Source organism: Thermothielavioides terrestris, chromosome 1, assembly GCF_000226115.1.
Source record: "Thermothielavioides terrestris NRRL 8126 chromosome 1, complete sequence".
Classification (NCBI taxonomy): domain Eukaryota; kingdom Fungi; phylum Ascomycota; class Sordariomycetes; order Sordariales; family Chaetomiaceae; genus Thermothielavioides; species Thermothielavioides terrestris.
Window position 1 is genome coordinate 774,070 of NC_016457.1, and position 19,596 is coordinate 793,665.

At 59.6% G+C, this 19,596-nt stretch overlaps 5 protein-coding genes across 5 annotated transcripts; 4 read left to right on the top strand and 1 right to left on the bottom strand.

Moving 5' to 3' along the window:
- Positions 1-731: 731 nt before the first annotated feature.
- Positions 732-5,430, bottom strand: THITE_2106394 (uncharacterized protein). The gene is made up of 2 exons (XM_003648620.1): positions 1,982-5,430; positions 732-1,916 (listed from the first exon to the last, which is right to left on the bottom strand). The coding sequence occupies exons 1-2, from the start codon at positions 5,058-5,060 to the stop codon at positions 880-882; spliced, it is 4,116 nt and encodes a 1,371-aa protein (XP_003648668.1). The 5' UTR covers positions 5,061-5,430; the 3' UTR covers positions 732-879.
- Positions 5,431-10,037: 4,607 nt separating this feature from the next.
- On the top strand, positions 10,038-10,988 carry THITE_2083863 (uncharacterized protein; the record flags this gene model as incomplete). The annotated part of the gene is made up of 1 exon (XM_003648621.1): positions 10,038-10,988. The coding sequence occupies one exon, from the start codon at positions 10,038-10,040 to the stop codon at positions 10,986-10,988; it is 951 nt and encodes a 316-aa protein (XP_003648669.1).
- Positions 10,989-11,266: 278 nt separating this feature from the next.
- On the top strand, positions 11,267-11,818 carry THITE_153839 (uncharacterized protein; the record flags this gene model as incomplete). Its single annotated transcript, XM_003648622.1, has 1 exon — positions 11,267-11,818. One exon carries the CDS (start codon positions 11,267-11,269, stop codon positions 11,816-11,818), a length of 552 nt encoding a protein of 183 aa, XP_003648670.1.
- A 671-nt stretch (positions 11,819-12,489) lies between these two features.
- THITE_2106401 (uncharacterized protein) lies at positions 12,490-13,717 on the top strand. The gene has a single exon (XM_003648623.1). The coding sequence runs from the start codon at positions 12,576-12,578 to the stop codon at positions 13,404-13,406; it is 831 nt and encodes a 276-aa protein (XP_003648671.1). The 5' UTR covers positions 12,490-12,575; the 3' UTR covers positions 13,407-13,717.
- A 3,395-nt stretch (positions 13,718-17,112) lies between these two features.
- THITE_2106402 (uncharacterized protein) lies at positions 17,113-17,964 on the top strand. The gene has a single exon (XM_003648624.1). It carries the CDS (start codon positions 17,228-17,230, stop codon positions 17,765-17,767), a length of 540 nt encoding a protein of 179 aa, XP_003648672.1. The 5' UTR covers positions 17,113-17,227; the 3' UTR covers positions 17,768-17,964.
- Positions 17,965-19,596: the final 1,632 nt, after the last annotated feature.

Below are 19,596 nucleotides of genomic sequence, written 5' to 3' on the forward strand. Positions count from 1 at the left end.
AGAGAATCTAAGAAATACTTATCGAACTTAAATAGACGCCAGCTTCAAGGCTATACAATCACCGTCACATCCACACCGCACGACAACGACTACACTTCGCGGTCATCACAGCAGATCGAAGGCAACCCAGCGTGATCTACGATGGAGGCCTGGCACCGACGACATATTGTGAACTACCTATTTCGAGTTCCAGTCCTTGCACGCGGCAGCAGCTCACGACCACCACCGCGCTGCTGTTTCCCACGCCCCATGGCACGAACACAGTGGCCGGCTCCTGAGAGCCACTACACGAATATAAGAGAGAAAGAAAAGAGCAGAATACAACTAAAATATACAGTTCCAACCAGGAGCACCCGTTCGGAGACGAGCCCCGACAACAAAACAAAGTGGTATCACTGAACAAAAGCGGGCGGCATCAGAAACCCAACGATATACAGAAAACATACCGCGCCCCTTGAAAACGGCGGTTGTTGCTCCTTCCTTCCGCCATCCAGGCATAGTAGCCGGCTTGTGAGGTAAAAAAAAATATAAGCCTCATGTTTGCCACTGCGTGCGAAAGGAAAATAAACTTTTTGGTGATCATGGAGCGGTGGATCAGACATCCATCTCTTTCTCCGTCCTAATGGGGTACACTGGGAAAGGAAACGGCGGGCGACATGACGTTGACCATGCCGGTCGTTCACAGACAACCGACCTCAATAGGCCCTTTTTGGAATCGGCAACTTGAGTGCCAAGAAAAACGCATGGACGGAAGGATAGGGAAGCGTCAGTCATGACTGGGACGGTGGCGCGAGCCACTTGATAATTATCTCTTTTTGGAAAGGAGGGAGCGAAAAGAAGGAGGAAGAGAGCGGGGCGCCTAAAAGGGAGCGGACACCCTTAGAACCCCTTGAAGGGGTCATCCCTCAGATACCAGTCGTCCAGCTCGTCCGTGGCGCGCGTGGTTCTGCTGTGGTAGCTGTCGCGCTGGCGGCTGTTGCGGCTGGCCCTGCGGCGGAGCTCCTTGCTGCGGCGGCGCGTGGCGCGGCGGAAGTCGTCGGGCTGCAGCACCTGTTGCTGATGCTCGTACGACGTCGAGAACTCGTCGAACCGGCCGCTGAACGACAGCGGGCTGATGAAGGCCTCCATGCGGACGGTGCCGATGGCGTCGAAGAAGTTGTTCTGGACCGGCGCGCTGGGCCGGCTGGACGCCTCCGACGTGCGCATCGAGCCCGTCGCCCACGTCATGCCGCTCGACCCCGTCACGGCGCTGGCGCCCGCGTTGCTGTAAATATCCGACGACCCGGCTGTCATGATGCTGTTGCCCGCCGTGCTGTTTGTCGACGCGTGGTACGCGCCGCCGCTGCCAGCTGGGCCCGAGAAGCCTCGGAAGGAGAGCGGCGGCGGCACGTGGCCGCCCGTGTTGCTCCGCTTGCGCCCGTGCACCGGCATGTGCGCCCCCCGGTCGGAGAACCGGGGAATAGCGGGCGGTTCCGCCGCGTCCCGGGACAAGTCGCGGGCGTGGGTTGGGAGCGTGTACACGTCGGGCAGCGGAGGCGGCCTGTAGGTGGGAACGCTCGGCGGGGCACTGTCCGTCTGCGCGGATTCCGCCGTCACCGGGTCCGATTTGATAACGGCCGTTTTCGCCTTGGTGAGACGGATTGAGTCTCGGATCGGCCTCCGCTTGGGTTTGGGCAGCTCATACTGGTCGACCAGCGGCTTGGGCTGCGGTACCAAGAGCGCGTCGGGTATGGCCTGGTTGGAATGCGCCAGGAATGACAGCGATGTCAGCCAGATATAATGGCGCTCGGCGTTTGTGGCCGTGAACTTCAGCGCCCTCTCTGGCGTCAGGATTAGGATGGATCTGTTGAACAGTTGAGTGACGCCCTTCGGCGGCGGATTGTCGTCCTTCACGTCGAGAACCGACTGGATTGTCACTAAATAGGGGTCAGTTCCCGCGTCCTAATGTCTTCCGGAGGAAGGATGGAAATTTGGCACTTACACTTGCGGCCAGACTTGCCCAACAGCGCGCTTCCCGAAGCCGGCTGCTTGCTGCTCCAGAGAATCGCACGCTCATACGGCGCAAGCCAGACCCACCTCTTATGGCGATCGTTGCTGTTATCGTCGCCCCCTTTGGAGTCCGGCATGCTAAACGATTTGCGTCTGCGCACGTACTTGAACATCCATTCGCCGACCATGGTCTGCGCGATGGCGTCGACTACAGTAGGAGGTTGTTTCGCGCCGCCGCGAGATTGGGCGCCCGTGTCTGTCGTGTTGGCCGTGGTTGTGGACGGCTGCGACCTATGCGTCTTGAACCGGTACCCATCCCTCGTCCGCGACGTCATGCTACCGTTGCTCGGCAGCGGAGGCAGCCGTGGGCTCTCCGGCGCCTCCGTGGACACCGAGAAAGGTGGCGGTGAGCGACTGCCGCGTCGCCGGTACCGCTGGTTCCGAGGAAGCGCGGCCGCGGAGCGCACTTTGCGAATGCTGTTGGCGCGGTAGTGGCTCCGGCTCGACCCTCGTCTAGGCCAGGCGTCAAAGCCCCTACTCGGGCTTGCACGGCCGTCACTGGGGGCGCTACTGCTCACTGGTGGCTTCCTCGAGCTGGCCCTCGTAGGGATAGGGAATGGAGGCTCCGACGGATCGGCCAGACTCGGGCTCCTGGCCCTTTGGTGTGAGGCGATGCCACTCTGGATCATGGCAGTCCTGCGCATGACACTCGACTTGGTACCAAACATCAGAGACCGTCCGCCGCGTCTTGAGCCCCTTCTGCCGAAGCCGGCATCACGCATCTCCCGCATCTGGTAGGCAACAGAGTCAACACCCTCAGGACTCTCCAGACCGCGGGCAAAGAAACGAGCGTTCAACTTTGGCGAGAGCGCGTTCTCGGACGACGTCACGGTTCCCACGGAGTTGCGTTTCGCCCCTCGGCTCGAGTTACTCGGTGGCTTCGGCGCAGAGAGGGCGGTGCGATATTCCGAGTCGCTTAAGTCAGCATCCATGAATTCATCCGCCTCGTCGGAGCTGTTTCCTTCGAACCCTGCGAATAGGCTGCTGATCCGCGGCGGCCGCCGCATTGGGGCTTTCTGACTAGACAGTGGGCCGTCGTCGTTGTTGCCCGGATAAGAATCGTGGGCTTCTTCCAAGATTGAAGACGAAACCATCGGGGGCGACGACGGCACCTCTGACAAGCTCCGCTTGCTATCAAGTCGTCGCGGATTCCGCGGAGGCAGGTTTCCAGGGATCGGTGTGAACTGCCGGGTATCCTCAGTGGCATAATCTGCGGCACCGTTCGCGGGCGAAGACGGCCTGGATGTGATGGCTGAGGGGTGAAGATGTGGCGGCAACTTGTCTAATCTCTTGTCGACGCGAATCTCCTCCGTCTGCATGGAAGAAGAGGTAGTTTGCAGGGTGCTCGGCAGATTCACTTGGCAACCGAAATCCTTGCACAGCTGTGGGAGGCGTGGCTCGCGAGGCGTGCTGGGACGGCTTGTCGGAGGGATGATGCTGATGCTGGGGATGGGCATTGGGAGGCCAAGGAAGGATGGTTGAAGCGGAGGCGGCAGGTCATCGGTCTGGGTCGAGACGGAAACCATGTCGGGGGCAGCGGCGGGCTTAGGGGTAGGCGGGATCTCTTGGAACGGCGTCTTGGGCGTCTTCGGGGGACTGAGAGGCTCCTCCACGGTCTGCGACGACCCATTGACCATCAGGTTGTGCAGACCCGGCGTCTTAATGGGAATGGGATGGCCTACGTGCACCCGTTTCCTGCGCTGGTTCGCCTCGACCTCGTGGTCAGCACGCGGGGGACTGTCCACATCGAAGGGCCTCTCGGATCGCTGCAGGAACGGCGACGGTTCGGGAGTCGAGGGCTTGATGGGAACGACCTTTGGTGATGGAGGCGGCGAGTACTGAATGCCAGTGTCGACATAGCTGGGCTTGGGTGCAGGCGGCGGCAACTCGTCATCCTCCTTGATAATCCCGTCTTCGAGCCTTTCCAGCGCTGCAGCATTGAAGGCCAGCTTCCCACGAGAAATGCTGCTGCCCGGTCTCGCCAAGCTTTCGTTACTCCGGTGCCTGCGGTGTGTCCTGAAGGGAGCGCTCTCTCGGCTGAAGTTTCGCGAGTGTCCCTTCGAGAGGACGCTCTCTCGACCACCGTAGTCGCTCTCCTCGTCAAAGCCGCCATCGAAACCCAGCTCGTCAGCCAGCGAGTTGCCGTTAGCCTTGAGGATGCTGTTGGCGGCCGAAAAGCGGATGCTGTTTGTCATGCTCATAGTCCTGACACTGGCCGCATCGTTGTCCTTGCCGCCGTCTTCCGCATCACTCTCGGCACCGTTGGCCGCTCCGTTGAGCCCGCTGGCCTGCGCAGCCTGGAACGCTGCGACCTCGTCGAGGACAACCTTCAACCGGCTTTCAGCGACGTGGATCCTCCGCTCATACTTCCGCTTCTCTTCCTCCCACTCATCTTTTTCCTTTGCCCACTGCTGGTGCACGCGTTCAGAGTCCTCCTCCTGAGTGCGCAGCTTCTTTTGCGTTGCCTCGAGCCTCTTCTTGGTCTCGGCAGCCGACTCAATCGCCTCATCGCGCTCTCGCGCGAGTTCGCCAAGCGCCGAGGACGTCCCGCCTTCCAGCAGGGACAATTGCCGCTTCAAAGATCGGCTCTCCTTCGTTGTGGACAGGAGGGTGGCCCGCAAAGACTCCGTCTCTTCACGCACGGTTTGCAGCGACGACTCGAGACCCTCGATGATCTTCAGCTTCTCCTCCTGGTCCCGCCTCAAGGACAGGATCTCGGAGACCAAGCTCGCATGGAGTGTTGGCGTGAAACGGCGCGGGTCCAGGATGCTGATGTTCTCGTCGGTGCTGACGTCCCTCGAGGACCTCTTGGATCCCCTCTCGCTCTTGTCTCCAGTGCCTGGGGTGGGGGACCGACTTTTGCCCTTCTTTCCGGGAGGCGTGATCGACCTCGCTGACTTCCGCGAGCCGCGTGAAACGGTGCGCGAGAGAGCCCGGTGGGGAGGTTCAGCGGGGGTCGGCAGGGACGCCACCGGTCCGGTTGATTCATCTTCCGTTTCCCACACGGCCATGGTGACTGCGAGGTGAAATCTGGGGACTGGCAAGAACCGCCGTCTTTCACTCAGTCCAGCTGGATGGGCTCAGGTCATTTCCACCGCTCGAATGTTGCAAAGGGGTTGGATGGCGGATGCGTGTAAGTGAGATCTTGAAGATACCAGGCCGCCGAGCGAAACTGCGATGATCCCTGTTGGGCCTGGATCAAGCCTTATCGAAGGCTGTTTCAAGCTGAAGCAATGCAAGCTCCAAACAAGATGACCCAAGCTCGGGAGGTCAAGCCCGAACGTGCGATTCGCCCGTGACAGTCCCTGTACCACCAAGCGCATGCAGGACCAGCACAATCCGCCGGACCTTAAATGTGAACCGAATTACACCTCGTCAAAGTCGAGCGTCGTGGGTGTCTCGGCGGATCCTGGAATCAACATCCATCGGCTTGCGTGGGCGACGGCAATCCTGGCGACGATTGGTCAATTAGCAAGACTGCGACTCCAAATGCACGACGAAGGGGTTCATGCTATAGCATGTGCGTTAAGAAACGGCAACCCCTGGGCCAAATCCGGCAATGGCAACCTGATAACCTGGAGCGGCTGGTGGGACTGGGGTTCCGCAGCGGTCGAGACCGACTCACAAGAGGCACGATATTGTAAATGAAATTGTCCTGTAATCGCGGAGGATGGCAGCAAATATGAGCAGAGCTTGGTCGAAGATGAAATGGTGCGGATTGCGATGCTGATGAGGGGCGTTCTCGAAGCTTTCTCGAAGCTTTGCAAGGTTCACCCACGACGGTGGAGTTTGGAGCTGAACGATCGGATGAACAGGGCGGGCCAGACCGTGGGCAGTGGCAAACTTAAGCTCTGTTCGGGAATCAAAGTATGTCGAAGCTATCACAAAAGTCCTCTTGGTCAGCCGAACACCCATGGGATACACATAAACAAGTGGATGGAGGCTGCGCGCCCGAATGGATCATCGGATGTCGCTCGCACGGCCTGGAGCAGTACATACTGATTGATGTTAATGATCCGAAAGTGCCACAAAAAAAAAAAAGTCCTGGTTCACAACCGAGCCCGGAGGAGAGCGAAAGACGAGAAGGAGAGGGGAAGAGGGTCTGAGGAGAAAGGAGACCCGGGTATCGCGTCGAGGGGTTGCGCAAAACCGGACTCGTCAAGCAAATGATGCACGCTTCGCAGTGCGGGCGCCCATCCAATGGCCTCTCGGCTCGACCAAGAACAGAGGAAGGAATCTGGAGAGGGGGCGTCACAGACCGGAGACTGAGGGCCCAGGACTCGAGATCGCGGAGAAGAAAGGAGAGCAATGTCCCGAATCCGGGCGAGATTGTGTTCTATCGGCACCACAGCACGCTACACTACGTCCAACACCAAACCCGTCCCTCGAAGGTTTGTGAGCCGAGCCGGCGGCCTGGCTTTCTTGTATGAGCGCTCCACTTTTGGATGCGAGCCCATCAGCGAGAGTGCCCAAGTGGAGCAGGAACATGGGGCCTGCCGAGGAGAACGGGCAGGGACTGGGCAGAGACGAACAGGGAAGACCAGGGACGAGCAGCGACGGCCACACTTCCCATGTGGCGCACAAATCGGGAGCTTTGACGCATGCTGTGGAAGCGACAAGGTACGGTAGTTAGTTAACTCACTGACTTACAGAAGGAGCGACTTTCCGCACAGGCCCCAGGCTGCCGCGGCTGGCCGGACTCCCGCACCTCCACCAAGCCGTGTCTGCGGAGGAGCCAGGCCCGGGGGCGGCCCGGCTTAAGACTTCGTTAGTGGACACAGTCTAGGCTTTGGATGGACAATTGTGCGTGGTTTCTTTTTTGGTCAGTTTCATGTTCCATCAGAAGATCGGCCAGATAAACCAACGACTCGATGGGACCCCTCAGGCGGGAGGGAGAGGTACACTATTTCCCAGGTTTGGTCGTTGTTGGCGGAGGTCTGCTGGATTGCTCATTCTGCAATTGGGGCTTTCTCGAAAGGGCAGCCCCTGGTTTGTGAAGTTTGCAAGTTCCTCAGCACTGATCATTGGCCCATGGACGCTTGAACCAGAAAATCCCCGAAGAGCGCATCCCTCGGGGGACTTTCCACCATTGGAATGGATGGCACTGCAAACACGGCACACCCGAGTCCGCATCAGCAAGCAGATCGCAGCTGCAGCTCTTCGGCCAACGGGTTTCTCGATGCAACTGCCAAGCCGGTGTTTCCTGCTTCCCCGTCACGCTGCAGGCTTGAAAAACGTGCACTTCGAAGCTGCAAGCAGCCGCACCCCGCCAGCCAGAAGGGCCGTTACTGGAGGCGCAGTTCCTGCGCAAGTCGAGGAAACGTGCACCCGTGTTGACGGGACCCGAAAAGGGATGAGACCGGGGCGACATCCACCTCCGCTAATCCGTTTCAGGCACAGACCTTTGTGACGGCCCTCAGGCAGCGAATAGGATGCGAAGCCAGCGTGAGGCTAATTTCCTGATGTGATGAGATGTTGAAGATCGCCCAGACCCAAGGCTCTTAAGTGGGGAACGGCGGGGGGTGCAATCCAGGATGCGACAGGCCATTTCCCCCACCAGCTCCCGGTCCCATCCCTGGTTCAGTGGTCTCCCAGCTCACGACCTCGAGTCCATTTCGAGGTTCCAACAGCGAGACGTGAGATGAGTGGTGAGATGACACGAGAAGCACAGACCGGGGGTTGGATGGCTCAGCACGCGCTGATGGCTAAAGAGGTCCCGCCAAGACTAATTTCGGCCAATTGTCGGCAATGTTTTTACAGCGTCAGTACCCCGCCAAGACCGCCAAGGGTTTGCACTATCGCCACGGGGTTAGCCACGGGTTAGTTCGCCAGGGGTGCGGGGGGCGGCGCCAGCCCCCCGCTGGTTAGGGTGAGGGTTATAGTTAGGGTGAGGGTCAAGGTTAGGGTGAGGGTTAACTTCGTTTTCTTTTTTTTCGATTTGGTTGAGGTTTCGTAAAGTTGTTGCAACGAGTCTTTGCGATTGTTCGTGTTGATGTTGCTCGAAGTCGTCGAGGCCCCATCGCGGCCCCGCTCAACCCGTGGCGATTGTAAATACTTGTAATCGGCAGTCTCCGAAATTAGTCTTGGCGGGACCTCTTTAGCCATAACCCAGCACGCTTCGGGCTTTTGGTGTGACATTTGAGGCGTTCCCTCTTCACATGGCCTGCACGACGAAAGCCGTGATTGCTGCGCCCCTGGGAGCGTGGCGGGCTCCTTTAATGAAACCTCCCCCACCCATCCCTTATCACCGGAACTGCATCCAGGTTCTGGGCTGCACTAACCGGTCAACCGAATGAGACAACTTACTAGCACTTTGACTTCTCATCGGCTTGCGCGGATACACTACGGAAAACGCGGAGGTCGGACGCCCTGACAGAGCATCAACGGTGTCGGTTGAAGTCGGATGCAACGAGTGACAGACTCGTTGCGTACATTGATAGGGACAGAAATGCGTGAGTAACGTTGACTATGCTTACACTCTCAGCAGCAGTCAACGATGACAACAAGGGGCTGACTGACTGAGCGGTGCCCCTCGTACAAAGCCACCTAACGTCGTGAAGTGTGACTAGCTAGCAAAAAGAAAGGCACGCACACCAACATGCACCGGTGCCACCGCCGCGCAGAAAAAACGGCCTTGCGGCTGCGTGCTGCGAATCCGCGGGTGTAACGGGCGAGCAGCAGACGTCTGCTGTGCTACCTACATACCTGAGTGCAAGGATGCAGCTCCGCACGGGTTCCGGACACACTCCGGTCCGTACACGGGTACAGAATACTTGCCTCGGGGGTGGGGGAGAACTGCGATGCGTTGTTCGCGGTCCCGAGTCCTAAATTCGTGTTCACTGCCAGCATTGCCGTAACATCGATGGAGTGGACTAACTATCTCGGCCCGTTTGGCTTGGAGGGCTGCCCATCTCCCCGATTTCTTCGACAAAAAGTCGACGTACGCTAGATACCTACGTTTATTGGGATCTAAATGGGTGTTGTTTTGCCTGCGGATTACCGAATACTTGGAGAGCCGCTGTAAGCAGCGTCGCGTTGAATTACACGGAGAGCGAGGCCGTGGCCAAGCACTGTACGGGAGTGCTCTGGCAGAGAGCGGAGTATCCATCCGGAGTCCCGACAGATGAGCTCAACAGCCACAACATAGGCCCTCACTATCACGTGCAGCCATGTTCCAGGTTTGTTATCGCACGCGGCACCAGTGACGCGCGCTTCATACTGTGTACGGACGGGAGTACTCCGTACTACGGTTCTTAACCCTATCCCTCCTTAGACATGCTGTCCTCCTAAGGGCAGAATCCGCAGCAAGTTCCTCCGCGACCCGACAGCTGTCGCTTCCTTGCATCAAGGCGAGCTCTACAGCTCGTCCGAGGACTCGTAAAGCCGCAATGGTCTGTAACCAACCGCCGAGATTTGCGTTGCGCCAGCCCGCCATCGCCTGAGCGCTCTATCCGTATATCGTTGGCAACCAGTACAATTAGTCTTAGAGTACATACACAGTTCAGCGCTGGGCGATGTGATGTCATTTGCGTTGGTAGGTGGCATCCTGGGCAGCGGAAGGCTTCCATTTGGTGCGGCTCTTAATGCCGAAGGAGAATCGTATCTACGTCGGGTCTTGCTTACATAGGTCGTACACATTCGGGAGTTGATGACATAGGAGCCAGAGGAGGGTGTGCATCCCACTCTCCAACCACGCTTCTGACTTAACGCCGAAATCAACCAGCAAAGGCTCGGGCGGTCTTGAGTCATCCCGTCTCCCATGATGGCCCCCAACGAGATCTGAGACGGCGACAATGCATGCCATGACTTGTACGGGATACGCAGAACACCTCTGCGGCATTCAGGTTCCTTTCGCTATAAAGCCGTGGCCTTCCGCTGTAATCATGCTTCCCAAGTCTCTTCAAGTGAGGTGAGATCCCCATCACCTCACCACTTATTGTTTTCTCCAAATCATCATCAACTAGCTCACCGGGCTGTAACCTACCCTCATGGCTCCCACCATCCTCGTGGCCGGTGTGACGGGCAACACGGGCCGCGGCGTCGTCGACACCCTGCCGGCGCTGCTCCAAGCAAGCAGTACCCTGTCCGACCACCGGATCATCGCCCTGACGCGATCTCTGCAAAGCCCCGCCGCGCAGCGCCTCGCACGCGTCCCCGGCGTCCAAGTCCTCGAGCACGACTGGGCCGACATCACGGCCGACTGGCTGCGCCAGCACGGCGTGGTGAGGGCCTTCATCGCGTCGCACAACCAGCCCGACCAGTTCGCCGCGGAGTCCGGCTTCCACCTGGCAGCCCTGCAGGCGGGCGTGCGGTACGTCGTGCGCATCTCCACCGCGGCCGCCAACGTCCGGCCGGACTGCGCGACCTACTACGCCCGCACGCACTGGGCCGTCGAGACGCTGCTGGGCGCGCCCGAGTTCGCCGCGCTGCAGTGGACCTCGCTGCGGCCGAACCTGTTCGCCAACTTCGCGCTGATGACGGCGGCAGGGCTGGTCAAGCAGTTCCGCCAGACGGGGAAGCAAGAGCAGCCGCTGCGTCTGCTGCTGACGGAACACGCTCCCATCGGCATCGTCGATCCCTGGGAGGTAGGGGTTGTCGCGGCTCACCTGCTGGCCCAGGAGGACCCGTCGACGCACAACAGGGCCAGGTACGTCGTGAGCGGGCCCGAGGACATCACGGGCGCGGGGATTGTGCAGCTGGTCGAGCAGCACATCGGCACGCGGGTGGAGAGCGTCAAGTTCGGCGATTCGTCGGCCATTCTCGAGGCGGCCGTCGCGGCCGCGCCGCAGTGGAAGAGTCTTATTATGACGATGAAGGACGGTCTGAAGGTGGAGGGGAAGGGAAAGTGGGAGGCTGACACGACGAGCAAGGAGGTGCTTGAGCTCGCTGCTCCGAAGCGGACGCCTGCTGATGTGCTGAAGGCCCTCTTGGAGGACTAAAGAGGGATAGTGATACACGCGGCTATTTAAAGAAGCAGTCCCATGGAAGTAACTCCGGTAGCAGGACAGTACTTTGATTTATGCGCAAGGCTGACCATAAGGCAACGCGATTCGTTTTGATATATGCGCACATGAATCAAAGGGAAATTTCAACCCGTGTTTTTGCAGTAATCCCTTAGAATGGAGGTTAACGTGTAGCCAGCTCAACGCCCAGAATTCAAGCGTTATTGGGAACGAAGGTTAAAGGGCTTGAGTGGGAAATTGGATTGAAAAACACCATGATATTCAGGGTCTCTCGTGTATACTTGAGGGCGAACGGAAAGGTGGGGATGTTCGCTGCCCTCTATTCTTCCAGAACGCAGACGCAGGCCATGATCCTCCAGCTCCTCCTCAAGGGCCCAGCCAAAGCAGTCAGATTCTACAACGACAAGCAACAATCGAGTCAATCCTACGTCCCAGATCGGGAAGCGCGCGCCGAGCCAGGCAAGGCGGGACGCCGTCTTCCTAAGCTGGCCGTGGCGACAGCTCTCGTCCACTGCTGCGGTTGCTGCCGCTGCTCCTCCTATGGGCGACGCTTGTGTGCTGGCCGCGTCCCTCAGCGAGCGCTACTGACGACGGTATCGGCGCCCGCCGGCGGCGGCGGCGGCACCGTGATAACGGCGCGGGACCGGCCCTTCCTGTTGTCGCGGCTCCGCCGGACGTGGAAGACCTGGCTCGGCTCGGGGCGTAATGCGCTGTTGTTGCCGCCGTCTGCCCATCGGCAGGGGTTCCGCTCCGGCTCCGGCTCCGGCTCCGACTCCGGCGGGGGGCTCGGTGGCCGCAAGCGGTGATTCCGAGGGCGGTAGGTTTAGGTGCTGCTGCTCTTCCCGCTGTAGCTTGCGATTCACGGCGACCAGATGCAGGCGAGTCGTCGGATGGAGGAAGCCCAGCGGGCCGGAAGTGTGAATGGCATTCGAGTCCGGACGTTGGGCCCGGCCAGCCATGACCGGGTTGGAACGCTGCAGCGGGCCGTGTCAGGGTCTTATTCTATGGTTTTCAGACGAACGTCACCGGCAAATCCATGGTCATCTGAAATTACCTTAGGTAGATAGAAACGATTGATGTTCGAGGCAAGCCGACCCCGACCTTCATGCAGCGCCACCAGCCAACACTCAAGTCACGTTGAAGCCATTAAAACCATACGGCAAAATTCAGTTACCGCGCTGTCGCTCACGCTTGCGGCGTTCGCTTTCCTTAGGTAATTCAGGTTACACTGGCTTACGGACGGGCCATGACGTCAGCTGGGCGCCGGATGAGGTGGGTTCCGGCCGCGGCCGGACCCCGCTTCTCGGCTTCTCCGCGTCTCCGGCCCGGCTCCACCCGAGGCCGGGACGAGACTCGGCAACACATGTGCACACTCAAACTGGCTGTGTGATCGTATCCTGCGGCTGATTCATCGCCAGCCTGGTGTTCCTAAGGGGAGAAACAGCTGCGGCTTACGGTGTTTTACGCCAGGCTGAGCCCTTCAAGGCGGCGCAGCGCACAGCACTCACCAACACTGACGTCAGCGAACCAGCCGCGCACCGGCTGCCCGGAGCAATAAGGACAATGTCCGCCCCGGCCCCTTCTCCCCTCGCGAGCACAATCAAAGCGCTCACGTTCGACATCTTCGGCACGGCCGTCGACTGGCGCACGTCCATCACCGACGCCCTCGCCACCGCAGCCGCGGCCAAACTCACCTCCTCGTCGTCGCCGTCGTCGTCGTCCGCCGCTCTCCCGGCGCCCGTGCTCGCCAAGCTGCAGACCCTGACGCCGGCGTCGTGGGCGCTCTTCGCGGCGCAGTGGCGCGCCGCCTACGGCGCCTTCACGAGCACCTTCGACCCGGCGGCGCAGCCGTGGAAGGACGTGGACGGGCACCACCGCGAGAGCCTGGCGCGGCTGCTGGGCGAGTGGGGCCTCGGGGGCCTGTACACGGACGGCGAGATGGCCGAGCTGAGCCGCGCGTGGCACTTCCTGCGCGCGTGGCCGGACAGCGCGGCGGGGCTGCGGCGGCTGCGCGGCGCGGGCTTCGCCACGGCCAGCCTGTCCAACGGCAACCGCGCGCTGCTGCGCGACCTGGACGCGCACGCGGCGCTGGGCCTGGACAGGCTGATCTCGGCCGAGGACTTTGGCGCGTACAAGCCGCGGCCCGAGGTGTACCGCGGCGCGTGCGAGGCGCTGGGGTTGGAGCCGCGGCAGGTGGCAATGGTGGCCGCGCATCTGAAGGATTTGGAGGCCGCGCGGGGAGTGGGCATGCGCACGGTCTATGTGGCGCGGCCGGGTGAGGAGGAATGGAAGCCGGAGGAAGAGAGGTATGCGCGGGCGCGGGAGTGGGTGGATGTGTGGGTGGCGGAGGGCGAGGGCGGGTTTGAGGAGTTGGCGAGAAGGCTTGGGGCTTGATGGGAGAGAGAAGAGAGATGAAATTGGCGGTCCTGTCTGCTTGGTGGCTGATTCATCCGGCTTGAGAGCTTCTGGTTGTTCCAGGTTGCTTGAGAAGCGGCATGACTCGAACCTTGAGTCTCATTGGCCGGCGCTGTAAGCTCACGGCGCAGGTAGGTCGGCGAGCGCCTCGGTGACTTCTCTCGGTTAGACACTCGTCCCGGTGCTTCCTCGACAATCGGTGACAACGGATATCATCCCACGCTTATGAGACAGATATAAAACACGGCGAGTGCTCGTCTGAACAATGGGAACGAGAGTCGCTGCCACGTGCAGTCCCTGTCTCCGTCCCTGCCGCATTGCACACTTGCTCTTATGAGTGTTCTTATGAGTGCTTCTCTAACCAGCACGAAAAGGAGATTTGTTTTTGCGCCATCTTCCCAGCCAAGCCCCCACTGATGTTGTGACACGATGCTTTTCCGCCGCGAGGCAGCGAGGTGGTGCAGTCTCAGGCCGGCCGCCTTGTCGGTGTTGAATGGGTGAAACTGGAAAGGACCCAGCGACGTGGTTCACAGACGCCACGGGTGTCACCAGTTGGGCCCAGGCTAATACCCGACGCAATCTGCACTAGTTATCTAGGTAGCTAGCAGGTTGGTATCAGGTTCAAAAGACGGGAAAGTCGGGGAGCGGTCAAGGCAGCCAGGCGATCTTCAAAGCCGGAGCGAGGACCACCTCTGCCGGGGCGACAAGACCGGCAGGACAGCGAATCGCAGGACTTTGCAGAGCGCGAGGATCAGCGGCCAAGGCGGCAGCTGTGCGCAGATTGCGAATTGCGAATTGTGCCGGTAGCAGTTCTCGTGCTCCCATTTTGCCTCGGCGGGCCGACCAAGAGGCCCGACAGGACCGGCGGAACGGAGCTGTGCGTAGCAATAAAATGCGCAGAGCACACTTGCTGGCGCGTTTCCTGTAGGCTGCCGTGCTGTCCCCGATCGATCTTGGCTGATTGCATGTGCTGTGTATACCAGGTAGGCCTGTATCATCCTACCAAAGCACAGCATTACACTATTGATGTGCGTCGCTCGTCGAGGCGAAGAGGTCGATTTCTGAGCGTTGCCGTGACCCCCAGTTCCCAACTGGGCCCCCCGCTGGGCCCGGTCCTCGCTTGTACGGGCGGATAACGGGAACTCGGCCGTGCCGCTCAATACCCGCAGCGACATGCGTCCCCCACAGGTATCCGGTACGCTGGGTGACATTCAGGTCGGCGAGCTGCGGCCACCTCACCTCACCTCACATTGTGCACGCACGGAGCACATGGCGAGGCGGAGGTTGCAGACGGACAGAGCTTACTCCGAACAGACTGCCGCTTACTCGAGCGAGGCCTAACCGAGTCTGTGAAGAGGAAGAAGAAGGAAGGAGGGAGAGGAGGGTAGTACGGAGGAAGGAAACGGGGAGGGCTGCGGCGCCGGATGAGTTCGGGCACGCCGTCTCACCTGCCTCGCGGCCAACTCCGTCTCGACATACTGCCGAGGTTCTCGATGTTTCCGAGGCACCGTTGGGTGTTTGTTCTAGCTGCGGCCCTGCAGTTGGTCCGTTAATGTGCCGGTCGAGGCCTGGAGGATTGGCCACATCAACTGGCCCATCCGGAGCATTGCCTGTTTGGTGAGGTCTGGGAGTTGTTGTGGTAAGGTTGAGGAACCTGGAAGTGAATGCACGAACGGGTCGGCACCGGCAGCCGGACCCGCCCTCCAACGCTGCCAAAGCCGCACGACTGTTTTACCCAGAGACCCGTCCAACTGGATGTGGAGGAGAGTCCTGCCTGGTCGGATCGCCATCGCGGATCCCGACCAGCCCGCCGCCATCTGCTGTGGAGTGTAGATAGCCTGATTATGGTCCAGGCTCAGCGCTGCGGTCTGGCGCGATCGAGAGAACTGGGTGCTAGGTCGTGGGTGGGCACGCAATACCCTCCCTGCCGCCGCTGGGGGTGCTGCTGCTGGTGCTGGGGTGCATCTCATGTCCTCGCCCTGCCGAGTGACCTCCTCCGGTCACGCGTGAGCGGATCGAAACCCGCCATTTCAGGTCAGCACCGGAATACATAGCACTGCGTTGGGCATCTTGGAAGAAGGTCGTGCTCCGGGGGAACACAAGAAAGCAATGGACCAACTTCCAGGTTGCACACCTTACCGGGCGGGAACTGGAACCGCAACCGCGGGGCAGCTAACCACATAGGTACCTTAGCTTAGTGTACCTACACTACTTGGCGGCTGCGGGTTCGGATTGGCTGACTGCCGTCGGCCTGGGCAGCCTGAGGTGGTCTCGACGGCGGACCGCTCGCCTTGTGGCAAGTCCCGCTTGCTGCGCGCTAGGTGCCCACCCACTGGCACTGGGCCACTGGCACAACAAACGCCGCCAATGGTCCTGCGGCAGCCAACGAGAGCGAGTTCCCGGGAAGGAGCTCCTCTGGCCCGCAGACCGCGGGGGTGGCCCTGGGCCTGCTGGACCTCCACCAACGCTCAACGGTGCTGGCCGTTCTGCGTTTAACAACCTGAACCAGCCGATCCCAAATTCAACGGAGTCCTGCTTGCAGGCCCATGGGATGTTGCTTTGTTGATGCGCGGAGCCCCTTTGGAATGGTGAATGCCTAACTGAAAAAGTACACAGTAGGTAACGTTAGATGGCAACTAGCGTAAAATGGGGCGCTGGTGAGCGGAGCGACTTTGGCGGGGCTCGAACTCTCCCTGCTGCCCGTTGCTGGGGTCTTCCCCCTTTAAAAGGCCGGGAGCCTTTGGAGCATTGCGGCAACCCCCGGTCCAAGGAGTCCTTCCCTCTCACAAGCTGCCAATGGAGCTCCTGCCAACCTCGCTCCCGCCAAAAGCATGAAAAGCTCGGGCACCCTCCCCCGCCCACCAAGCTTCCGATTCATCAATTGGCCCCTCGGCTCTCCCTGGCAGGCAACTGGCCCTTTCTCCCGGCGCGACACCTCAGCAGCTCAGATCCGACTCTCCACCGGGTCCAGCCAAGCAGCCGACTGCGCATCCCTATCACACCAGCACAACCCTCCCTCCCTGCTGTCCACCTATCGACCCAACTCCCTGCTAAGCTTAGAAGAGACAAAGCCCCAGGCTGCTCCACCTTCCACTCTCCATCGCCAAAGGCCAATCCATCGCTTGTCCATCACTGCCCTCCCGCAGTAAACCGTCCAACCCCCCTAGCCTGGCATCGACTGCTCTTCTCTTTCCCACTCGCAGCCAGGATTTCGTCCGACAGCGACATCTTGCCGCTGCTCCGGAGCTCGTCTCATCCCTCCCGCACGTGTTCGCTCTCCGAGTCAGAGTCGACGTTTGAACCCAGACAACAGTTTGTTTCGTGCTCGACTCGTCATTCCTCGCTTTTTGTGTGCGGTGTGCGCAGAGCCCCTCATCGGCTGATCCAAGCTCCCACCAAAACCCCCCCTTACGCTTGGTGCCACCTCCTCATTCGCAATCGTCGTCCGATAGCCGCACAGCGCAGACGAGATCCCAGTTTGCCGGGCGACGCGATCCCGCCGAACACACGACCAAGATGGCGGGCAAGATGGTGCTGTATAAATTGGTGGTGCTCGGAGACGGCGGCGTAGGGAAGACGGCCCTCACCATCCAGCTGTGCTTGCAGCATTTCGTTGAAACAGTACGTTACTCATCGCGTCCCGCTCAGCTGCTCTCGGCGCAGCCGTGGCCGTCTCGGATGAGCTCCCCCCGCTGCGACGGTGTCTCTGCATACGCAGCTCGCTAACCTGCCGCCGACAGTACGACCCGACCATTGAGGATTCGTACCGGAAGCAAGCCGTGATCGACAACCAGGCCTGCATGCTCGAGGTGCTCGACACGGCGGGGCAAGAGGAGTACACGGCGCTACGAGACCAGTGGATCCGCGACGGCGAGGGCTTCATCCTGGTCTACAGCATCTCGTCCCGGTCATCCTTCACGCGCATCAGGAGATTCCACCACCAGATCCAGAGAGTAAAAGAGTCGGCCGCATCGTCACCCTCGTACCCAGGCTCGCCCATCTCGGCGGCCAACCAGTCAGCGCCGGTCCCCATCATGCTCGTCGGGAACAAGAGCGACCGCATCGCGGAGCGGGAGGTCTCGACGCAAGAAGGGCACGCCTTGGCCCGCGAGCTGGGCTGCGAGTTCGTCGAGGCGTCGGCCAAGAACTACATCAACGTCGACAAGGCATTCTACGACGTCGTGAGGATCCTCCGCAGGCAACGGCAAGCCGCCGCCCTGCCCATGGCCCCCTCGGGTGGGAGCAAGCACGAGTCGAGGAGGACAGATTCCAGCATTCAGTCGGAAAAGGGCCGATACCGACGCGATCGCGAGCGCCGCCGAGGCTGCGTCATCCTATGAGCGGCGAGACCGCCTCTCCCCGCCGCGCTTTTCTTTTCGCCCCGCTTGCCACCTCTACCCTCACAAAACGCCTCTGCGCCAGCTCGGAACTCCTCTCTTCTCCCTGCGCCAAGGGACCATCCGTTATAGAGGAGACGGCAACCGTGTCTTAGGCAACGGTGGCGCGGGGATCTCTCGGCACAATAAGCACAGTGGCGATCTTGTAGTTTCGACATCGTTTCCGCCTGGGCGAATTGACGACCTCTCGCTCCGGTCTGGCGACTGCTCTACGACATATCCAACACCATATTTTTCTCTCGTTGGATCACCAAACACACACCGATTCTCCCTTATGGCGAATGGCGCATGAACCAAAAGAGGGCATCATTGGGGCGTAGATATTCATCCATCTATCTATGCAATTTTTCGTCATAACGGGGAAGGGGTGCGCTTCATCGTCCTTTATCATTTCTTTTTTCCTTATTCCCCCCTCTCCCTCCCACTCGAAAGAGGGCTTCTTCTTCTTCAGTCACCATCGTCAGTTCTCAGATTGTGTGTTGGGGGCATTGTGGAGGCGGCCGAGCTGCACCTGGTTGAGAGGGTCCGCTGTGATGCGACGGCTGCATCAACGCCTCTACCGCGAGGACGCTCTTCTGGGTGGAAGTGCTTCGGGCAAAGGAGTTGCTGGACGGGGGTTTCGAAGTGAACGATTCCTCTGGACAGGGCAAGGCGTTCGGGCGGGCGGCGAGCGATCAAAGAGAGAGAGAGAGAGAAGGAGTGGGGGGAGGGGGCGATGGGGGCAGAAGCATTTGCGTTCGGTTGCACTCTACACAAGAGATTGGTGGTGCTCTTTGCCTGACATCTACATGCCCTTCGTGTCATGATTCCCCCCGTCCACGCCTCAACGCAACCTACCTTGATCTTACGTATCTCTGGAAAAGCGTTCGGCAAGAGAAAGTTAGATAGGTATGCTTTCACAAGGACAAATGAAAAACAAAAAAACACGCACCCCCTCAAGTTGCTCCTCAGGATCCAGAGACGGGTTTATTTGATCTCCTTATCAGAATCCATAGCTACACACAACAACACTACCTATTCTTGCAACAAGCATCTCCAAAGTTTATTCAGGTGACTAGGAAGGAAGATTGAATAGGCTACACGCAGGAGCTGCGAGAGACGGTGGGCTCTCGCGTCCTGGGAGCGCGCTTCCTTCTTTTCGGGGCCGGGAACCAGAGCCGACAGGGGAGATCAGCGCCGGAAGCCTTTTTCTTACCCCTTTTGTTGTGCGGGATTTTAGTTTAGTTGGTTCTCACCGACCGCGGGTTGGCCTGAAGTAGTGTGGCATCTCGTTGTGTTGGTTGTCAACGCTGTCCACTTGTCAACAATGGTTGATTGGGATTGGATTTTTGTAGATTTCAAGGCTGAGGGAGGGTTGGTGTGGGCTCGGAATATGAAATGACGAATTCGGTTCAAGAGGTTATACCCGTCACAAATTGCAAGCGAGGATCTCTTCTGCCATGGGTGGCTCTCTCGGGTCTACACTGCGTTGCAGAGATCCAGACAGCATCAAACTGGACGATCACCCTCCGCCATGTTAAGCAACGACACAGTCCCTACTGGCGGTCCATGCTCTTTCTTTCATCAGTGAAGTGAGGCCTTCTCAACTGTGCTGCCTCCTAAAACTCCTTCTGCTAGTGGACGTCGTTCCCTGGCTGTTGTTGACTGCCATGTAGTCCGCCAAAACGCGAGCTTTCGGGTTATGGGTCTTGTTTTCTTAGCGGCAAGCTAACGTTAACGCACACCCCACTTCGCGCCGGATGGTGGGGTAGGATCTACCCATCCGAGCAACG

What these genes read in the sequence shown, in the direction of transcription:
- THITE_2106394 (XM_003648620.1), bottom strand. Translation starts at nt 5,060, where the DNA reads ATGGCCGTGTGGGAAACGGAAGATGAATCAACCGGACCGGTGGCGTCC. An exon ending in GGGCAAGTCTGGCCGCAAGT is followed by an intron (nt 1,917 to 1,981) that starts GTAAGTGCCAAA and finishes ACCCCTATTTAG; the next exon opens with TGACAATCCAGTCGGTTCTC.
- THITE_2106401 (XM_003648623.1), top strand. Translation starts at nt 12,576, where the DNA reads ATGTCCGCCCCGGCCCCTTCTCCCCTCGCGAGCACAATCAAAGCGCTC.
- THITE_2106402 (XM_003648624.1), top strand. Translation starts at nt 17,228, where the DNA reads ATGCTCGAGGTGCTCGACACGGCGGGGCAAGAGGAGTACACGGCGCTA.